We start from the raw sequence: 18505 nt of genomic DNA on the forward strand, positions 1-18505 counted from the left end.
ATGTAAAATTTTCAGTGAAATCTTGTAACCCCATCCTTATTTTAGGAAAGTAGGCTGGCCCCTGTCTTTGTACATGCAGGCTGCTATGACAAAGTATCATCATTGGTGTATAAACTGACGACATGACCACCCCATGGTATGGCTAAGGGGGTGGTTTTTATTGTAGGTATGAGAGAAAGAACAGCCAGAGGCATGTGGAAAAGTCCGGAGCAGAAAGAGAAAGAAATAGACTGAACATGGCCAGCCAACTGGTCATGGCCAGAACTCTCTGTTAGAGTGGAGAATAGCAGAGGACAGAGAGAACATTGGGGAGAAGCAGGAGCAGAGCAGGAGGGTGGAGCTGGAGGGAGTTTAAGGTAGAAGAGCGGGGGAGAAGGGCCTGGATACTAGCCTGGACTTTGAAATGTGTAACGGGTACTTGTGATACTGAGGGAGCCTGGAGGCCAGCATGAGCTTTGATATGCTAATAGGCACCACAGTAGCCATATGTCCCTTCTGCCAGAAGTTAAAAGAATTGACTCCATTTGGTAGATAGGAACCAGTTTCACAACCACCAGAAGTCCTCCTATAGTCCAGGTCAAGCTCATTTCTGGATATTTGGACTGCCTTTGGAGTTGGGGGAATTGGAGTTTCCTTTGGACCTGGCAGTTGGGTGGCTAAGGCAGTGAGCATTTGCCTCAGTCCTGAGACAGAACTTTGAGACCCAGATAGCCACCTTTTCCTGCATCCTCACATGGAGCAAAGGAAGCTCATCTCCATTTCTCCTCTTACAGCGGCACTATTCTCGTCATAGGGTCTCTGCCTCCATGAGCTCATCCTAATGTGATAACCTCCTCCTCAAGTCCCTACTGAATATCATCATAGTGGCCATCTGGATGCCACATATAAACTTGGTGGGGCAAGAGGCACAAAACATTAAGTCTGAGCTAGCTACCCAAGAGGGGTTGAGGGGCTGACCTTCACCTTCCAGCAACTTTAAGTGGTATTGCTCTGGCTCCAAGAAGAAGCATTCATCTGCATGGAGGGCACTGTCCTTTGAAATCTCCTGAGCCGTGCTCTGTTTTTATTCTTTGCTGCGTAAAGCCAAAGGAAATTTATTGTTGCTGTGGAAATGGTTGGACTGGTCTTAGAGAGCTTCTGAGTTTTGTGTATTTGTTAATAAACTAGAACCACTGACTCAAGGAACTTGGGATTCAGGGGAAATCCAGCATCTAATGTACTGTGTCAAAGGGGTCCACTAACCACTCTCCTTAAGATCGAGGTCATCTAATAAAAAATGCAAACTTGAAGATCCTGCCACAGAGCCACTAGGCTGGGGAGAGAAGGACCTTGGAGAAACACTGTGTATTCAGCATGTCGACTAGGCAATTTTTATGCAAACTAAAGCTTGAAAAGCACTGGTCTTATGCATTCCTCTCACATAATTAGTGAGGAAACTGAGGTCCAGCCAGGTTGGAGTGGCAGACATGTGACCCTTGTGTCTCTGTGCAGGAGCAGACTAGAGCCAGCCTCTCTGAAGTGTTTCCTTCATCCCATGCTCTAATAGCAGCAATTCACAGCCTCCAGGAGACCTGTCCATCACAGCAGGAGTGGGCAGGACTCATGGCACCAGACTTCCTTCAGATCCTACTCCCAAATCCACCTGCTTCCGTAGATTTATAAACAAAACAAAAGTAGACTGGCCGGGTGGTGATGGCAGCAGCTGCGCACGCCTTTAATCCCAGCACTCGGGAGGCAGAGCCAGGCGGATCTCTGTGAGTTCGAAGCCAGCCTGGGCTACCAAGTGAGTTCCAGGAAAGGCACAAAAGCTACACAGAGAAACCCTGTCTCGAAAAAACAAACAGAAAAAAAAAAAAAAAATAGGTAGACTGGACTTTTTTTTTTTTTTTAAAGCTGAGGATCAAACCCAGGGCCTTGCACTTGCTAGGCAAGTGCTCTACCACTGAGCTAAACCCCCAACCTCCGCCATTCATACTTTTAACACATTACAGCCCGTAAGCTGTGATTAATTCTGCATTCCATAACTGGTTTTTAGTGTTTCAGAGATGGTGTCTTACAGACAAACACTAGTGAGAGGAAGTGCAATGAAAAGCACTTAAGTGGAGAAACAGTTCACTTCCCTCTGACCACTCAGCCATGAACAGCCCTGAGCAGAGACAGCCTGCAAACCATAAACGGGATTTAAAGAGAAGGAGCTGCCTCAAGCTCAGCAGGTTCCCTGGAGTCGTTAAAACCCACCTCATCTGCCCAGAGACGGTGATGAGGAGATCAGCCTTCAGCCCTGCATTACCCTAATGTGTGCTCCTCTGCAGAAGAAATAGACAGTTGTAAACACATGGTCCTAAGAACAGGCTGTGGCAGGGAGGTTGAGAAAGAAAGAGGAAACACAGCGAGAATAGCAGGGTTGTAAGGAGAACGAGTAGCTGTGCAGGGGAAAGAAGCCTGTGATCGGAGGAAGTTTAGAGAAGGGAGGAGGTAGAAGGGCTGGGATGCTACTAGCATGGACTGAAATATATAGTAGGTACGAGTGGTTCTCAAGGAGCCTGGGTCCACAGGTGGGAATGACTCCTTTTGGTGGATGGGAACTGGTTTCACGAGTCCCTGAGGAATGCTGGCTTTTATCTGTCAGAAGTCCTCCTACAGTCCTGGTTGAGCTCATTTCTAGAGATTTGGACTGCCTTTTGGAGTTTGGGGAATTGGAGTTTCCTTTTGATCTGACAAAAGTTGCATAACAAGACCCTGTCTCAAAAATAAACAAAATCAGACATAAGAAACCAGAAGAAGCCGGGTGGTGGTGGTGGTGGCGGCGGCGCACGCCTTTAATCCCAGCACTCGGGAGGCAGAGCCAGGCAGATCTCATCTCTGTGAGTTCGAGGCCAGCCTGGCACCAGAGAAACCCTGTCTCGGGGGGGGGGGGGGGGGGGGGACACAGAAGAAATGCAATTGCATTTGCCCTTTCTCACTAACACTGTCCTTTTGTTACCATCCTCTCTTTCCCCAACTTTTCTAGCTCTGACAGTGCGGAATGGAGGAAACGTGTTGGTTCCCTGCTATCCATCGGGAGTGATCTATGACCTCCTAGAGTGCTTGTATCAGTACATCGACTCTGCTGGCCTCTCCAACATCCCTTTCTACTTCATCTCCCCAGTGGCCAATAGTTCACTGGAGTTTTCCCAGATTTTTGCTGAGTGGTATGTCAGTGTCCTGTCTCTGAGTTGTACTTCTGTGTATTCAGTCAGTAGGAATGAAAATAATTGTGATTTCTTAGAGTACTTGAAACTTTGTGTGTGTGTGTGCACGTATGCCTGCCTGCCTTCCTGATCAAAAGACTGAACTACTGAAAGTCAAATCCCATATACTGCTAGAGTTTAGAAGCATAGGTACCAAGGAGAGGATAAAAGAGGCTTAAATTAGTCTATTCTCAAAAAATCATTGTTTGTTTTCCTACCTACCCATTGTTACAAAGAAAAGTTCGATTCTAAAAGGTCTCAGCCCCAAGCTCAACTTGTTATAATTAACTATATCTGATAAGAAAAGCTAGATTTTTATTTCCATAGCCTGTTTATCAAACTCATGTGTTTGTTTCTTTTTATATTGGGAATTTGATCAAATCCTAGGCCAGATACATAGCCATCATGAGGTTACTGAACCCTGATCATGTACAGTGAGTTTGAGTCTTAACTCCTTGGCAAAAAAAAAGGGGCGGGGGGAGATGGAAGTAAATGTTAATGTACAATGTACTTAGTATTTCTAAACATTCAGGAGCCGTGAGACACACACTAGAGTATGTCCAATCATTTTTAGTAAGATGGTGGCCCAATGGACATAAGTTACTCACTGAAAACAGAATTATTTTCTTATTTAGTTTGGTTTGGTTTTGGTTTTTCAAGGTAGGGTTTCTCTGTATAGCCCTGGATCTCTCTCTCTGTAGACAAGGCTGGCCTCAAACTCACAGAGATCTGCCTGCCTCTGCTTCCCAAGTGCTGGGATTAAAGGCATGCGCCACCACTGCTAGCTGGGAACAGAATTTTTACATTACTCTGTCATAACATATCCCAGCATTAATGCCCCTTGCTCCACCCCTGGCTTTGGTATGGGGATTTTCCTTCCCACCGAATTGTGGGCTTCTTCTTCCTGAATTGAGACTGCTCATCTTGGTGGGTAAGACGATTCCTTGTTGTTAGTCCTTTACACACAAGGTATCTTCCCCACGTAGGATGCCCTAAGCATTCTTTGTAGATTGAATCAGGATGCTAGAAATGTGTTTTCACCCAGATCCCCCATAAAAATATTGCAACACACCCCTGGGTCCAGCCCTGTAGACCCAATAGACAGTGCAGCCACCTCTCCAAGTCTGGTTGCAAGGATGGCTGTCACGCAGAACAGAAGGATGAGAGTGCCCTAGGGTTTCTGTGGCTTTGTTAGCTCGTAAGTGGGTAATCTATGTTTACTGTAGGGAAAAAAAATTATATAAAACAATAGAGACCCTGAGCCTACAACCCCACTGTCAGAATAAACCCCCTGTTAGCTTCTGACCTAGAAATCATGTTGAATAGTTAACAATTTTGAGACAGTACCTTACCAAGTGTGACTAAATGCTGATTTTGTTTTCCTAAGGGGGTTGTAGCTCAGTAGTGCAGTGCTTGTATAAGCAGAAAACATTTAATTACATTAAACTATTATGAAGCCTTTGGGAAGACTAACATTGTATTCCCAGCACTCAGGTGGCTGAAGCAGGAGGATCACAGGTTCAAGGCCAGACTCAGTTATAAGCCAGACCTTGTCTCAGAAAAATGAGAACACGTGGCTGCAATATGTCTCCTTTTTACATCACTCTTATCTGTATAATTTATCTTATTATCTTGTTATTGGCTGGCAGGGCTTTTCCTTTTAGGAATAAATCATAAATTGATGCTATTCTATATATGTATGATGATATAGCATTTGCCTTAGGTAAGTTACAAAAAGTTGAATTACTGGAATAAAGAGTAGAAATATTTTTTAATGTTCATTATCTGACACTAAATTACTTGCCAAAAAAATTTTTATGTAAATTATTCCTTTTTCTTGTCCATTTACTTCTTAGAGGTTTTACATCTCTTATATATTTGAACTCTATATATAGTAAAGATATTAACTTTTTGATAATATTCTCTAGCCATTTTTCTCATTTTGATACTTTTTGAATTTTATCTTGAATTTTTTCTGTTTAATAAATTTGTACTTTAGAATAATTTTAGATTTACGGGAAAGCATAATGATAATAGAGTTCCTGTACACCTTTCACCCAATTTTCCCTGATGTTAATGTCACTCATGAGCAAACATATTTATCAAAACTAAAATGTCAGGGTCACTGGAGAACTGTTTTTGTGGTTGAGAGCCCTGGATGTTCTTCCAGAAGACCTGGCTTCAAGTCCCAGGACCACATGGCAGCTCCCAAGTATCTGAGACTCCATTCCCAAGGGTAGATCCTAGGTCCTCTTCAGCCTGTGCAGGTACTGCACACATTCAAAGCACAAACATACATGCAACCAAAACACCCATACACGTAAAATAAAAATGAGTAAATCTTAAAAAAAAAAAAAAAGGAAAGTGCAAGAACTATTAATAGAGCCAGTGGGTAGTGGCACATGCTTGTAATCTCAGCAGTTGGGAGCCTGGAGGAAGGAAAATCCAGAGTTCAAAGCCAGCCTCAGCTGTGCAGTGAGTTTGAAACTAGCCTTAGCAACATAAAACCCTGTTTCAAAAAAGAAAGTAGTGTGTCTGAGTATGTGAAACACGACCAGTCTAGAGATCTGGGAGCCAGGGCAGGCATTACAGGTTGGGATGTCCTTGGTGTTGGGGTGGCGGAAGCCACAGAGGGAGTGTGCTTGCCTAGGGAGAGGAGTAATGTTCAGCAAGCAGCTGGTAAGGGATGGAACACCAGCTCCTCAAGGGGTGATGTGGGGACGTCAGGAAAAGAGGGAGAAGGAATAGTGTGAAGAGGAGTAAGTAAGGTTAGGACACAGGTTCTTCCCTGTGATTGATGAATCATGGGTTACCAGAAAGAGAGCACGGAGTCAAAGTTTCTGTACACTCTCCCAGCATTAGGTCACTGCCCTCCCTCCTACCCAACTGCCATTCTCATCCTGAGCTCCCTGTGGGGGTCCTCTAGACAGCTGGTAACCATCTGAGAGCTACTGGGATTTTGAAAATGTCGCCATTCCAGTGTGGCCTGGAGCCCAACAACCACTGCTCCAGGACCTTTCCCCAGGCAGGATCAAAGTCCCCAAGACTGCCTGTTTCGCTTTGCTGGCCCCCTCCATGCAGCGTACCTGCAAAGCACTTTTTCTCGAATAGGAACTCAGTTGCTTACATGGACAAGTGCTAACTCTGGAGCTATAGACTGGAATAACTCAGCAAGGGATTGTGGTGGCACCAAGTTAGGCCTGGTCATCCCGACCCAGGACCGCCGTCCATCCACTCGGGCTTGCTGCCGCCCCTCTTTCTTGCTCTGGGGGACAACCCCAGGCCCAACTGCTTACTTGGGTCTGCTAGAAGCCACTCTGTGGTTCCTGATCTCAGGCTTCCGCAGCAGCCTGCAAAAGCCCCAGCTCCAGACTAAGAGTCCATTGGTTTGCTTGGTTGTGGGTTTGATTTCCTTTTAGAGGAGAGCGTGGAAGGGAAAGTCTCACAGACTCTTCCTGAGCCACAGTGCCCTCCAGAGTGCAGGTCTGCTGCATGGTGGGGGTGGGAGGGGTGTGTGTAGTATCTACTCACAGACCTGATTCTGAAAGCGGCTGTTGTTACTTTCCCTGACAACCCAATAAACATGGGTTATCCTTTGAGCTCCAGCTGCTGCAGCCCCCAGAAGAAGCAAACCCTTTAGTCTCTCAGCAGGGTGTGGAAGTCTGTCTGTTGTACCTACGCGCAGATCCTCTGATGAGGGAGGGTGTGCCTCAGCAGAACTGGCCACAGGTGCTTTCCTGCTGCCTCCCAGCCCCTAATCAGACTGTGGTCCTTTCTAATAGACAGGGGCGGTCCATACAGGTGGAGTAGCTCAGCTACTGAACTAAGCTCTCAGATTTCTCTCTCCCGAGTCTGAAATGAGGACAGAGCTAGTGTCCATTCAGAGGTATGAGTGGTCTCCTAAAAGTATTTCCCATGTTTTTGTCTTCCCACAAGGAGCCATATTTGTAAAAGAAGGTTAAAGAAACTGGATAAGGAAACCTTAGTACATTGTGGGGACAGTATAAAACCTTACCCTTGAACTCCTTGTTTTACAATATTTTGACAGGGTTCTTAAAAGAGAGTTCCTAGAACATATGGAATGGTGCCTGTCCATGCATATGTGCGTGCATGTGTGTGCATGCGTGCATGTTGACCAACCTGGTCACTTCTGGTCAGTTGGTCAGTTTTAAGGGGTTTTTTTGTTTTGTTTGTCACATTGCAGTTTTCCAGGCTCCTCTGTAATTTTTTTGTTTGAGCCCAAGCCAAAGTCTTACTGTGTAACCCACGCTGGCCTTAAACTCAAACCCTCCTGTCTCAGCTCCCTTACAACTGGGATGAGCAGTGCTGCTGTAGTGGATAGGGCATGTGTACCAGCAGAAAGCCATGTCTCCGAAAAGGCAAGTGCTCTTCTCCCCAAGCTCTGCTAACATAACGTGGTGTCTCAGACTGGATCCTGGATCAGGAAAAGAACCCTGAGTAGAAAACAGCTGAATCCACATCTAGTCTGGGCCATCATGCAGTGGCAGAGTTCTTGTCTACCATGCACAGAGCAAACATAAAAACAGGTATAATAATGATCGCTCCAAAACCCGAGTGTCTAATGTGCTCACCTGAGCATAGCAGTGTAGACCTGTCACACCAGCCCTTATGAGTTCCAGGCCACCCTGGGACACAGAGGAGCTGGGTATAGAGAGAATGCATCACAAGTGTGTACATTGTTAAATTGTGCTCTCAACTTTTTTCGGAATCGAAGATGATTCCAAACAAGTAGTCTGTTTCCTTAGAAAAACGGTGCTTGCAAGAGACGGGCTCCTGAATGAGCGTAGGCCTGCTTTTATTCACTTGACTCAGTGCCAGACGCTTCAATCAGCGCTTCTCAGCCTTCCTGATGCTGTGACCCCTTCAAACAGTTCCTCATGCTGTGCTGACCCCAACCATACAATTCTTTTCCTTGCTACTTCAAACTTTAATTTTGCTACTGTTATGAATCATAAGTAAACATCTGTGTTTTCCGATGGTCTTAGGTGACCCCTGTGAGAGGGTCACCTCCCAAAGGGTCCTGACCTGCAAGTGCAGAACCACTGCTTAAAAGAACTTGTGTATTTAGTGTTTGTACTGCTGCCACTAGGTGGCAGTAGATGCCAGTGCACCACTAACACCTTGCTTGTCTTCCTCTTTAAAGGCTTTGTCACAACAAACAGAGCAAAGTGTATCTCCCAGAACCGCCTTTCCCACATGCAGAGGTAAGACAATGAAGCCAGTGAGCTAAGGCACAGAAGAAATGTGGATGAGGGGATGACTCAGGATATCAATCTCTATATCTAAAATATCCCTATGTGGAGCCAGGTACAATGATGCACATCCACACATCTGTAAACCCAGCACTACAGAAGCAGACAGGTTCTGAGTTCCAGGCCAGCCAGGGCTACACAAAGAGATGCTGTTTCAAAAACAATTTTTTTTTAAAGATGATAAGTACTCCAGCTCATAATTTGTTTGCTTCCTCTAATTAACATATCATTACAAAGTCTGGACAGTTCACAGCCCATTTCTGTTATAGTCTGTGCGAGGGACTTTCATTCTAATATCTGTTCCCAATATTTTAAGGAGCAGATCTATTATCAAAATGTTCTTTCTAGTCATGTCAATCACATATGTAAAATTTCTTTAATTTTTAAACTATTTGTCTATGTGTCCGGTGTGTGCACCACTTATCAACCTTAATTTCCCCACACAAACCTTATTTTTTTGAGACAGGTTCTCTTACTGAACCTGGAGCTTATTAATTCAGCCAGGCTGCTTAGCTTTCAAGCCTCAGGAGTCCTCCTGACTCCACCTCCCCAGCACTGGACACACATAGGCACACAAGCTTTTTATGTGGATGACCGGATCCAAACTCAGGTCCTCATGCTTATACAGCAAGCACTTTACCAACTGAGTATCCCCTGGTCCACATGGGAAGTCCAGTAGTGAAGATAACATGGCAGTTAGCAAGATGGGAAGTCCCTTCCTCACAGATCCAAGGAGTGTCTGTGTGCCACTGTTTGGTTTCCATCCTCTGCTCACTGAGTGGCATCTCATGCACATTTCTCTGTGTGACTCGTGGTATCATTACTGTGTTATTACTGCTCAATCAACTATACCGCACCACAGGTACACTACAGTGAGTTTAGACAGCTCTCCTGTTATTGGACAGGTTCTTCCTCAGTTTTCATTATGTTTTTATTAAAGAATGCTCAGCTGATATCACCCCTTCAGAAACAGCAATGTCTGGCACAGCCATAAGCACACTTGGTGCCTTTGTTCCTGTAGACCATATCACATGAGAATATTGCCAAAAATGCACAAGAACTCTGATAGCCCTACTCCGCACTCAAAGGTCTGTCCAGACTCAAGTGTACTTTGTGCACACATTGTCTTTTCCAGAATGCCATTTAGTTCAAGTAAAGAAGTTCACAGCCCTTTCATATTTCCATCTTTTGCTTAGTAATACATTCATCACCATCTTCTCTTACCTTCTTCAGCCCTGAATTAATATTCCATTGTCTTGATGTACCCATTTATCCATTTACCAACTGTAGGACATTTTAGTTGTTTTCAAGTTTTGGCAATTATGAATAAAACTGCTGAAGATGTCTGTGGGCAGGATTTTGTGGACCTTAAGCTTTGAGCTCCTTTAAGTTAAACACCAAAGGAGAATGATGACTAGGTCCTCTGGTGAGTGTATATATACATTCGTTTAACAAACAATAACAAAGCCTCATACAGTGGCTGTGCCATTTCTCACCCCACCAGCAAGGATGCTGTACCATGCTCTTTTCACCAGCCAGATATGGTGGGTCTGGCCTCCGGCCATTGCACTGGATAAGGAGCAGGATCTGCTACTTTGATTGGCATCTCCCTGATGGTGCCTGATGCTAGCGCCTCCAGATGCTCACTGCACCCTCTTTGGGGAGTTGTGTCCGAAGACCTTTGGCATAAGCCAGGTTGTTCAGTGTTAAGAGCAGTCCCCAGGCAGGTGTGGCTTCTGTATGTATCTTTCCTAGTTTGGGGCCTGTCATCTTCAACTGTATTTTTCAGTCAGTTCTGCGGCACAGCTGGGTTCTTCAGCTGATAGCTCTTGGGTTTTTACATGTTTTAGCTCATTCAGACCAATAAGCTGAAGCACTACCCCAGCATCCATGGAGACTTCAGCAATGACTTCAGACAGCCGTGCGTGGTGTTCACTGGGCATCCTTCCCTCCGGTTTGGGGACGTCGTCCACTTCATGGAGCTCTGGGGAAAGTCTAGTCTCAACACTGTCATATTCACAGGTAAGAGTAAACAGATTCCTATCCTTTCTATTGGGCTGACAGTATATGAGCCTCCAGGATAGAGAGGAAAGCATAATTGTGACCCATCAGCCTTGCACACATGTAATCTCAGCACTGAACAGGCTGAGTCAGGAGGATGAAATTCCAGGGTAACCGGTCTCTAAAAATAAAATAAACAGGAATAAAATAGATAGGAAGGAATGGGAGTAAAGGTGTGTTGGGAACTGTGTCAAGCACAACTTTTGTTTCTGCTCTTTTCGATTGTTTTTTAATACTGAAATCTGCCGAGCTGCTTTTTGGTGGGATTTTGTAAGGTGTTGAGAACCTCAACGATTCCAGTAGTTGGACTGGTTTCACTGGCTGGGGATTGTTTGCTTAGCTGGACCTTGGGTCTTTGACCATGGTCTGTTCTCCTCAGGAAGGAGCAAGCCTTGAGTAAGATGAGGCCAGGCAGAGGTGACGTGGGAATCTCCCTGTGTTATCAGCATAAGGTCTCCATACTGCCTTGAAGTTTAGAAATCTCACAAGCTGTGAATTCAGAATCTTGAAAGCTTCTTGTCCCCTCAGCCCTGCCCACCTGTATTAGTCAGGGCTCTAGAGCAGCAGAATTTATATACATTCATTCATATAGGGTCTATATGATGGGATTTATTGGAGTGACTGAATATATATTCATTCATTCATATAGGATCCATATGATGGGATTTATTGGAGTGACTGAATATATAGTCAATCATTCATATAGAATCTATATGATGGGATTTATTGGAGTGACTGAATATATAGTCATTCATTCATATAGGATCTATATGATGGGATTTATTGGCATGCCTTACAGGCTGCAATCCAGCTAATCCAACAATGGCTGGCTGTGAACGGAAAGTCTAAGCAGTTCCTTAGTCTACATGGCTGGATGTCTCAGCTGGTCTTCAGTATATGCTCTGTCCCAAAACAGTAGGCTCTAATGCCAGGAATCAATGTGATATCAAGTCAAGGGCAATCAGGCAAAGAACAAAAGCTTCCTTCTGTGTCATTATTTAGACTTCCAGCAGAAGGTATGACCCAGATTAAAAGTGTGTCTTCCCGCCGAAAAGGTCCAGAATAGAAGTAGATTCACCCACTTCAAAACAAAAATAATCTCTCACAGGTGTGCCCTCCAGTTCTGGATTGTAATTCATTTCAGCTGTAGTCAAGCTGATAACCAAGACTAGCCAGTACACCTTCGCCAGCCTCCCTCTGTTCACTCTACATGGATCATTGGTAACTCCTGTCTGGGCAGCTGCAAGCCTTAGGGAAAAGTAGATTGGCACCTCGGAGTAGCACTGGCCAACAGTGGGTGTCCACACAATGTCCTTCAACCTCTTCTTTCTTATAACTTCATAATTCCTTTGAAGAACTAGATTGTTGCTAGCAAGGTGGCTGACTGGGTAAGAGAGCATGGAGGTCTGAGGTAGCTCTCTGGTGGAAGGAGACACCCAAGTTGTCTTCTGATGTACACACACCAGATAATAAAAATAGCCTAATAAAAATGATTTTAGGACTTGGGTTTGGGGTTAGAGAGTGTAATTACACCAACAGCCTCTGGGTCAGAGCACATAGGCCCTGCCCTGTGCTCGGCCTCAGAACTATCGGCAGCCCCAGACAGGACCACCAGGAACTTGGCTGTTGGATTCCTTACAACTGTTACAGGAAGGGGCACACACAGGGTAAAAGCATGAGGAAAAGCTTCTTGTGAGATCTCAGCAGGGACAGGGTGACAGACTGATGCATACATGTTGGGCTCCTTCTGTATCGGGTGCCTTCACAAGAGTTCTAGTTAGTCACCTCAATGTCCTATGTAGAAGGCAAGAAGATAGCCAGACTAGGGTAATGGTTGCTCATGTTGGGCTTGGTACAGTGTTGAGTTTTGTGTTTGTGCTGGATATTTGAAGGTTTCTGTGGATTCTTTGGTCCCTGAATAGCCCTGTCTCACATTGGTGCTCTGTGCAGTATACAGCCAACAGGAAGACACAGCGGCTCAGCTGTACCAGGAGCACTCATGACCCTCAAGGACTGCTTTGCTGTTCTCCACAAAGCCTAAAGCTTGCCTATCACCAGGATTTTGCTGCTGAGGTTGTTCAAGACAGCACTGTGTAGTGAGGCAGGAACTTGTCTCCTCTGCTCTCTGATGAACTATGACTGAAGTTACAGGGTTCCATGGGCACCATGAGAGAGCCAGCTAAGAAATCAGTGGCTGTGAGATGCCCAGTTGCACTGGGCATTGTGCTGACATTTATCCTGGTTTGTTGAGTTTCTAATTCCTGCTCAAGTGAGGGGGAATTTTGTCCACCTTTTCTGCTTCTATTATGACTGCTGTACAGTTTTCCTTCCTGGGTGACCGACCATGTTACCAGAGTTCTAGAATGAAGGCCTGGGCTCTGGCATCCCTAAGAAGCTAGGCATAGCCACCCATCCCTGATGCGCCAATTAAAGACAAAATATAGTGAAGAGCAGAGAAAGATTTCCTCAATGTGGCCGTATTATGAAGAACAGTTAAAGGGATCCAGTGACCACCCCTAGATCTTATGTTGGGGTAGCAACATAAGATTTGAATAGAGATCTAGCAGTATGCCTTGTTAGCATTCCTGGTCAAGATGTGGTTCTCCTATCGCTGACCCATCATAGTCATCTGCAAAGTGGTCCTGTAAGTTGTTGGACTGTGAACTCTCTTCCTGGGAGCTGGGGGTGGGGTCCTCCTGGCTGGTACTAGCATTTCAGCCCTTTCCTGGCCCCAGCATGGGGCTCATGGAGAAGTTTTAATTCTTTGAGGACCATTGCTTCAGTTACTGGATAAGCTGAGAGGAGGGACTCAGTGTCCTAGCTTGTACTTGTCCCCTTGGGTATCACCCATATGGGTGGGGTGAGCATGATCTATTGTTCTCTTGGTGAGCAGCTCACTGGTATGCACAGTCCTGGCCATGCAAACACTGGTGACCCTTGAGAGAAAAACTGGGGCCTCGACTCCTGAGTGATAGTCTCAGCAGGAGCCTACTGACAGGGCCTCGGGCTTTGTGCCCTGTGAGGTGTATGGTGTCAGGTAGGCTGGGTAGTGCTTTGTTCCCGCCTGGGTGTTAATTTTGAGCAGCTGATTGGTATTCCTGGGACCTTACCAGGTCTTGCCACTGTGAACTTACCTTTGTCTCTTAGAGGGGACACAAGAACAAATATCCCATTCAATCCCACCTTTGTTTCTGGAACTACTTAAGCATAGATTCCAGGTTGAATAAACTGTCACTGTGATGCTTACCAAATGGCAAGTTCATATACTTTTCCTCCCCCCCCCCCCCGCCCCTTCTCTTTGGGACAGGGTCTCGCTAAGTAGCCCAGGCTGGCCTTAAACTAGCAGTCTCCTGCCTCAGTCTTCAGGGTGCTGACATTGAGGTGTGTACTGCCACACATGGTTCCTTTTCCTTCTTCTTGTGAACTGTCGCTCTGTTTAGAGAAAAGCTCATTTACTTATTTACCCTGTATCTGTCTCATCTGTCTGATCTGTAAGCGGGAGAGCCTACACCCATGCCTCCTGGTCCAAGTAGTCATCTGAGGGGTCTACCCAGCCTCTCCCCTTCCTTCCATGGCCCATATTCTGTGTCCTGCTCATTCTTCCCCCAAAGGACTGCCTGCTTAGCACTGACCATCTCAGATGCCAACTGGCTTGGCAGTGTCTCTGTCAACTGTGTGTTAAAGTCCAGTTTACACTTTCCTAGAGCCTGATTTCTCCTACCTCGAGGCCCTGGCTCCTTACCAACCACTGGCCATGAAGTGCATCTACTGCCCGATTGACACTCGCCTGAATTTCATCCAGGTGGCGAAGCTGCTTAAAGAAGTGCAGGTATGTCTCCTCTGTGGCCAGGGTCTGGGTGTGGCTCTTGGTGAATCAGCTCTGCACAGCCCCAGTGTGAAGATGCCTGTCCTGGGCTCTCTAGAGTACTGCCTGTTACCCTTCAGACGGAAGGAAATGATCTTCACTCCCTGAAAGTTTCCCTCCAAAGAAACGGGGAGGGGAAAGAAGGCATAAACAGGTTCTTTTGGTGAGGACCAGTTGTGGCCACTGAGAAGCAGCACATGGTTGCCCCTCTCCTCCAAGTCCGTCCCTCAGCTAATTCTCGGGCTGAGTGGCACGGTGGGTTCATGGCTAGTCCGTTGTACAGAAAGTGGTTGCAGTAAAGAAAGGGAGGATTTCTGCTCGGGGTGGCAGGAGATGGCAAGTGGGAGTCGGGGAGGCCATTAGAGCCGGCGAGGAAGACCTTGGCTCAGATAGTGAGAGGGAGGTTCTGATGCCTTGACCACAATCTCCAGGGCTGGGGGGCCTGCTGAGGGGCCTGCTCCTTCACCTGGTCATTCTCGGGTGTGGTTGCTTCCTTCATCTCCTAGCTCTTTCTTCCTCTTCACAGACCCTGCCATCATGATGAGGTGCCCCTTTATAAAAGGCTAGGGCAGGGTGACAAGAGACAGGAAGCCAAAGAACCCCCAGAGGGGCAAGAAAGATTGATGCCAGTGCCCAGCTTGTCCCCTTGGACGGACACAGAGCTTGCTCTGTGCTTATCAGCCTGCAGAGGGAATGGCTAGGGACTTCGTGCTTTTCATCACTGAGCCACTGAAGTCCAGGGCCCTAAGCCAGTTTCACACTCCTGTGTCACGTGCTAATCCTGAAATCAGAGCTGTCTGATTCCCATCTTAACCGAGTAACGTTCCAGAGGAGGCTCAGACTGAGGCAGGGGACACAGAGCTGCCAGATGCTAGCCAGGTTAGAAACAACACAAGGCCCTGGAAGAAGTACTAGCTCAAAAGAATAGCGTATTAGATCCAGCCAGGCCTCGACACTGGAAACCTAACTCTTAAGTCAGAGCAGGGACAATTCACTGACCTATGGATTGCCAGCATTAGCGTTCAGCTGGGTGATGTTCGTACAAATATTTATCCCAGTTTGCTGTCATACTCAGGTAGGCATGTGACCTGCAAGTTTCCACTGACCTAAGGATAACCTAAGATACACCAGACCCAGAATACTGAGCTAGCACAAAGCTGCAGTTCCTGCTAGTCAAGTGCTTGTAATAGCGGACAAGGCAAGTATCACAGGAAGACTGCCCTGGAGGAGCAGAGCTCAGTTAGCTTAGGGGGTAGACACAATGGATGTCACCACTGAAGTTACTTAGATGTAGTGAAAGGTGAAAGCTAGTGCAGAGGTCGCAGATCTTTCCCTCAACCTAGGTTCCTCACGCAGTACTCATCTCCTATCAGGGTTAGCTGGGTTTGAGAGAATGCGCTCTAGTGGCCTGATTTAGTGGGCTTGGGCATTCAGGATGCTACAGGGGTCAGGAAGAGGCCTGGGGCGCTGCTCTGCACCCAGCTCTGCCCTTTCTTGTGACGACCTTGTCCCATTGCTCCTCAGCCCCTGCACGTGGTCTGTCCTGAGCAGTACACCCAGCCACCCCCAGCCCAGTCTCACAGAATGGACCTTATGATCGACTGCCAGCCACCAGCCATGTCCTATCGACGGGCTGAGGTCCTTGCCTTGCCCTTCAAACGACGCTATGAGAAAATTGAAATCATGCCAGAGGTGAGCTGCTGTCCTTTCGCCCTTAAACTCAAGTTAGTGCCAAAGTGCCCTGAGGGACCCAGCCAGTCTGTCAGAAATGGAGGAAAGAGCACAGACCCTCAGATAGGTGACTGCTCCTTCTGTTGTTAGCCTTCAGTGGTGTGGCCCTGCAGGCAACATCCTGGGTCTCTACCACAAGGATGCTAATGCCTTCTGAGGGTTTCCCATCCTTCCTGGAACTCATGTTTGAGAAAGGAGAAGTGTAAACTTAATCACTTGTATCCACTTCAGCGTCATTTAAGGGTTTTTTTCTGAAAGTGACTGGTTTACATTCTGCTAAGTACCATCTTAGGTTTTACCACAAAGACGTATAAAAGGTACATTGTACTTAGGAACAGTCAAGTAGTGATGTGTCTAGTCGTCAGCTATGGACAATGGCAAGGAAGACCAGGTGACCATAGAGCAATGTAGGGCTGCTGCCCAGGGGCCAGCACTCAGGTTTCTCAGTGTCTGTCAGAGACCTTTGAATGTCTTTGATTTGAATAAATGGCTTTCCCTGGGGAAAAGTTCCAGAAGACAGATGGCTGGCTCGGCAGTGAGGAGGTTCTCCAACCATGCTCTGCTCCCCTCCGCCTACAACTCCACCACTGTCCTTTCAGCTTCAGGTGGGTCAAGGTTGTCGACACACAGGACAACGATGTAAGACAGAATCGACGTGTTGTGTAGCCTCAGGCATGGCAAGTGCATGTGGAAGACAAAAGGGTTAACATCTACTGCAATTAGCAATGTGTCTCCCCAGACAGCAGCAGTCTCCAGCCTCTTTGATCTAGTCTTATAGGAAGGAGGATTTACACACTGAGCTGTCAGTCCTTAGGCCTGGCCCCTTAGGGGCATGGGTCTGCCGCCCTCCTAGAGTGCTGGCCTGAGTGGTGGTGATTTGGGGCTCTAGGCTCAGAGCTGTGGCTGGTCACTTGTCCTCTCTCAGAAGCCCCACCTTGAGGCTTTGGAGGTAGCTTACCAGGGAACCTCTCACCAACTTGGTCCCTGTGATACCATCCTCAGGCCTCCCATGCCAGCCTGACCTTGGCAGTCAGGTGTTGGTAACTGCGCCAGGCTGGCACAGCTCCCATTCCCCATGCTTTCTTAGTTCCTGGGAAAGCTCTCCCATCTTGTTGATGTTTAAATGCTATAAGCGACTTCCTCTACCCAACTGACACTGAATGCCACTGCTTATGGCATGGCATCTTGAACCTTTTTGTTTTTAAGATCTATTTATTTATTATGTATACAGTGTTCTATCTGCACATATCCCCGCAGGCCAGAAGAGGGCACCAGACCTCATTATAGATGGTTGTGAGCTACCATGTGGTTGCTGGGAATTGAACTCAGGACCTTTGGAGGAGCAAGCAGTGCTTTTAATCTCTGAGCCGTCTCTCCAGCCCTATTTTTGTTTTTAAACGAAGGCACCCTGGCTTTGTGGCGATCTGTAGAGCTGAGGACAGCACATAGCCAGGCTGAGCAGCAGGACCCCAGTGGTCCAAGCTCGCTGCAGTGTGTGCACTAGAGCTGCACAGGAGAGGCCCCCCTTGGGCTGAGATCATTGGAAAGGACAGTCCTCCAGGAGGAGCCACTTGTCCTGCCAGAGATCAGAAAAGCAGGGTCCACTTGCCCTGGGCCACTGTCCCCCCCCCAGCTCCCCCCTCCCCCTCAGGGAGCCCATCTGAACCCTGCGTTCGCTTTCAGCTGGCAGACTCCCTGGTGCCCATGGAGATCAAGCCTGGCATCTCTCTGGCAACTGTCTCGGCTGTGCTGCACACGAAGGACAACAAACATGTTCTTCAGGTACCGAGGGCATGTGGGAGCCCAGGAGACCCCTCTCTCAGGAAAGCTCTGGCCCCCAGCCAGCTCCCAGTTCCCCATATCCCAGTCACTGGAGGTCAGGATGAGTGTGTGTTCTTGAAACATAGAAGGCACTTCACACAGATTCTCAGCCACATGCCTCAAACCACACACGCCAATCTGAGGAGTGTCCCGTGGCCCCACTCTGGAAGTCACGGGCACATTCCTTGGGAGCCCCAAACCCGAGCACTACGGGATGAGGCCTGGGAACAAGCTCAGCACGGAGCCTGATACATGGTGGGCAGCACTTGCTGCTGAAGAATTCCTTCCCCACTTGGACCGAGTGGCCTGTGTGCCCTACAGCTAGCGCTTAGAGTACCAGGCACTGTGCTGGTGCTACCGAGCCTTCTCCTTGCCAATCCTCACAGAGCCCCGAGCCCAGGCTTTCTCTGCCCTCAGTGTCCTGATGTTTCCACAGCTGTCTGCTTTCCCTGCTAGACGCTGCAGTGTGTTCTTGGCCATCATGCCTTGCCGTGGCTGCCAGTGTGTAAGGAGGGATTCATCAG

General features: G+C 47.3%; 1 protein-coding gene across 3 annotated transcripts in view; it reads left to right on the plus strand.

The window, feature by feature from the left end:
- Positions 1-18505, plus strand: part of Ints9 (integrator complex subunit 9) — an 88458-nt gene that overhangs the window by 67539 nt on the left and 2414 nt on the right. For all 3 annotated transcript variants that reach the window (XM_036199318.1, XM_036199319.1, XM_036199320.1), the window contains 6 exons: positions 3011-3191; positions 8395-8455; positions 10354-10525; positions 14269-14393; positions 15954-16121; positions 17844-17942. In XM_036199318.1, the coding sequence (XP_036055211.1) occupies positions 3011-3191; positions 8395-8455; positions 10354-10525; positions 14269-14393; positions 15954-16121; positions 17844-17942 (806 nt within the window). The remainder of the gene's footprint in view (positions 1-3010; positions 3192-8394; positions 8456-10353; positions 10526-14268; positions 14394-15953; positions 16122-17843; positions 17943-18505) is intronic.

The sequence above is a fragment of the Onychomys torridus genome, chromosome 9, assembly GCF_903995425.1.
Source record: "Onychomys torridus chromosome 9, mOncTor1.1, whole genome shotgun sequence".
Classification (NCBI taxonomy): Eukaryota; Metazoa; Chordata; class Mammalia; order Rodentia; family Cricetidae; genus Onychomys; species Onychomys torridus.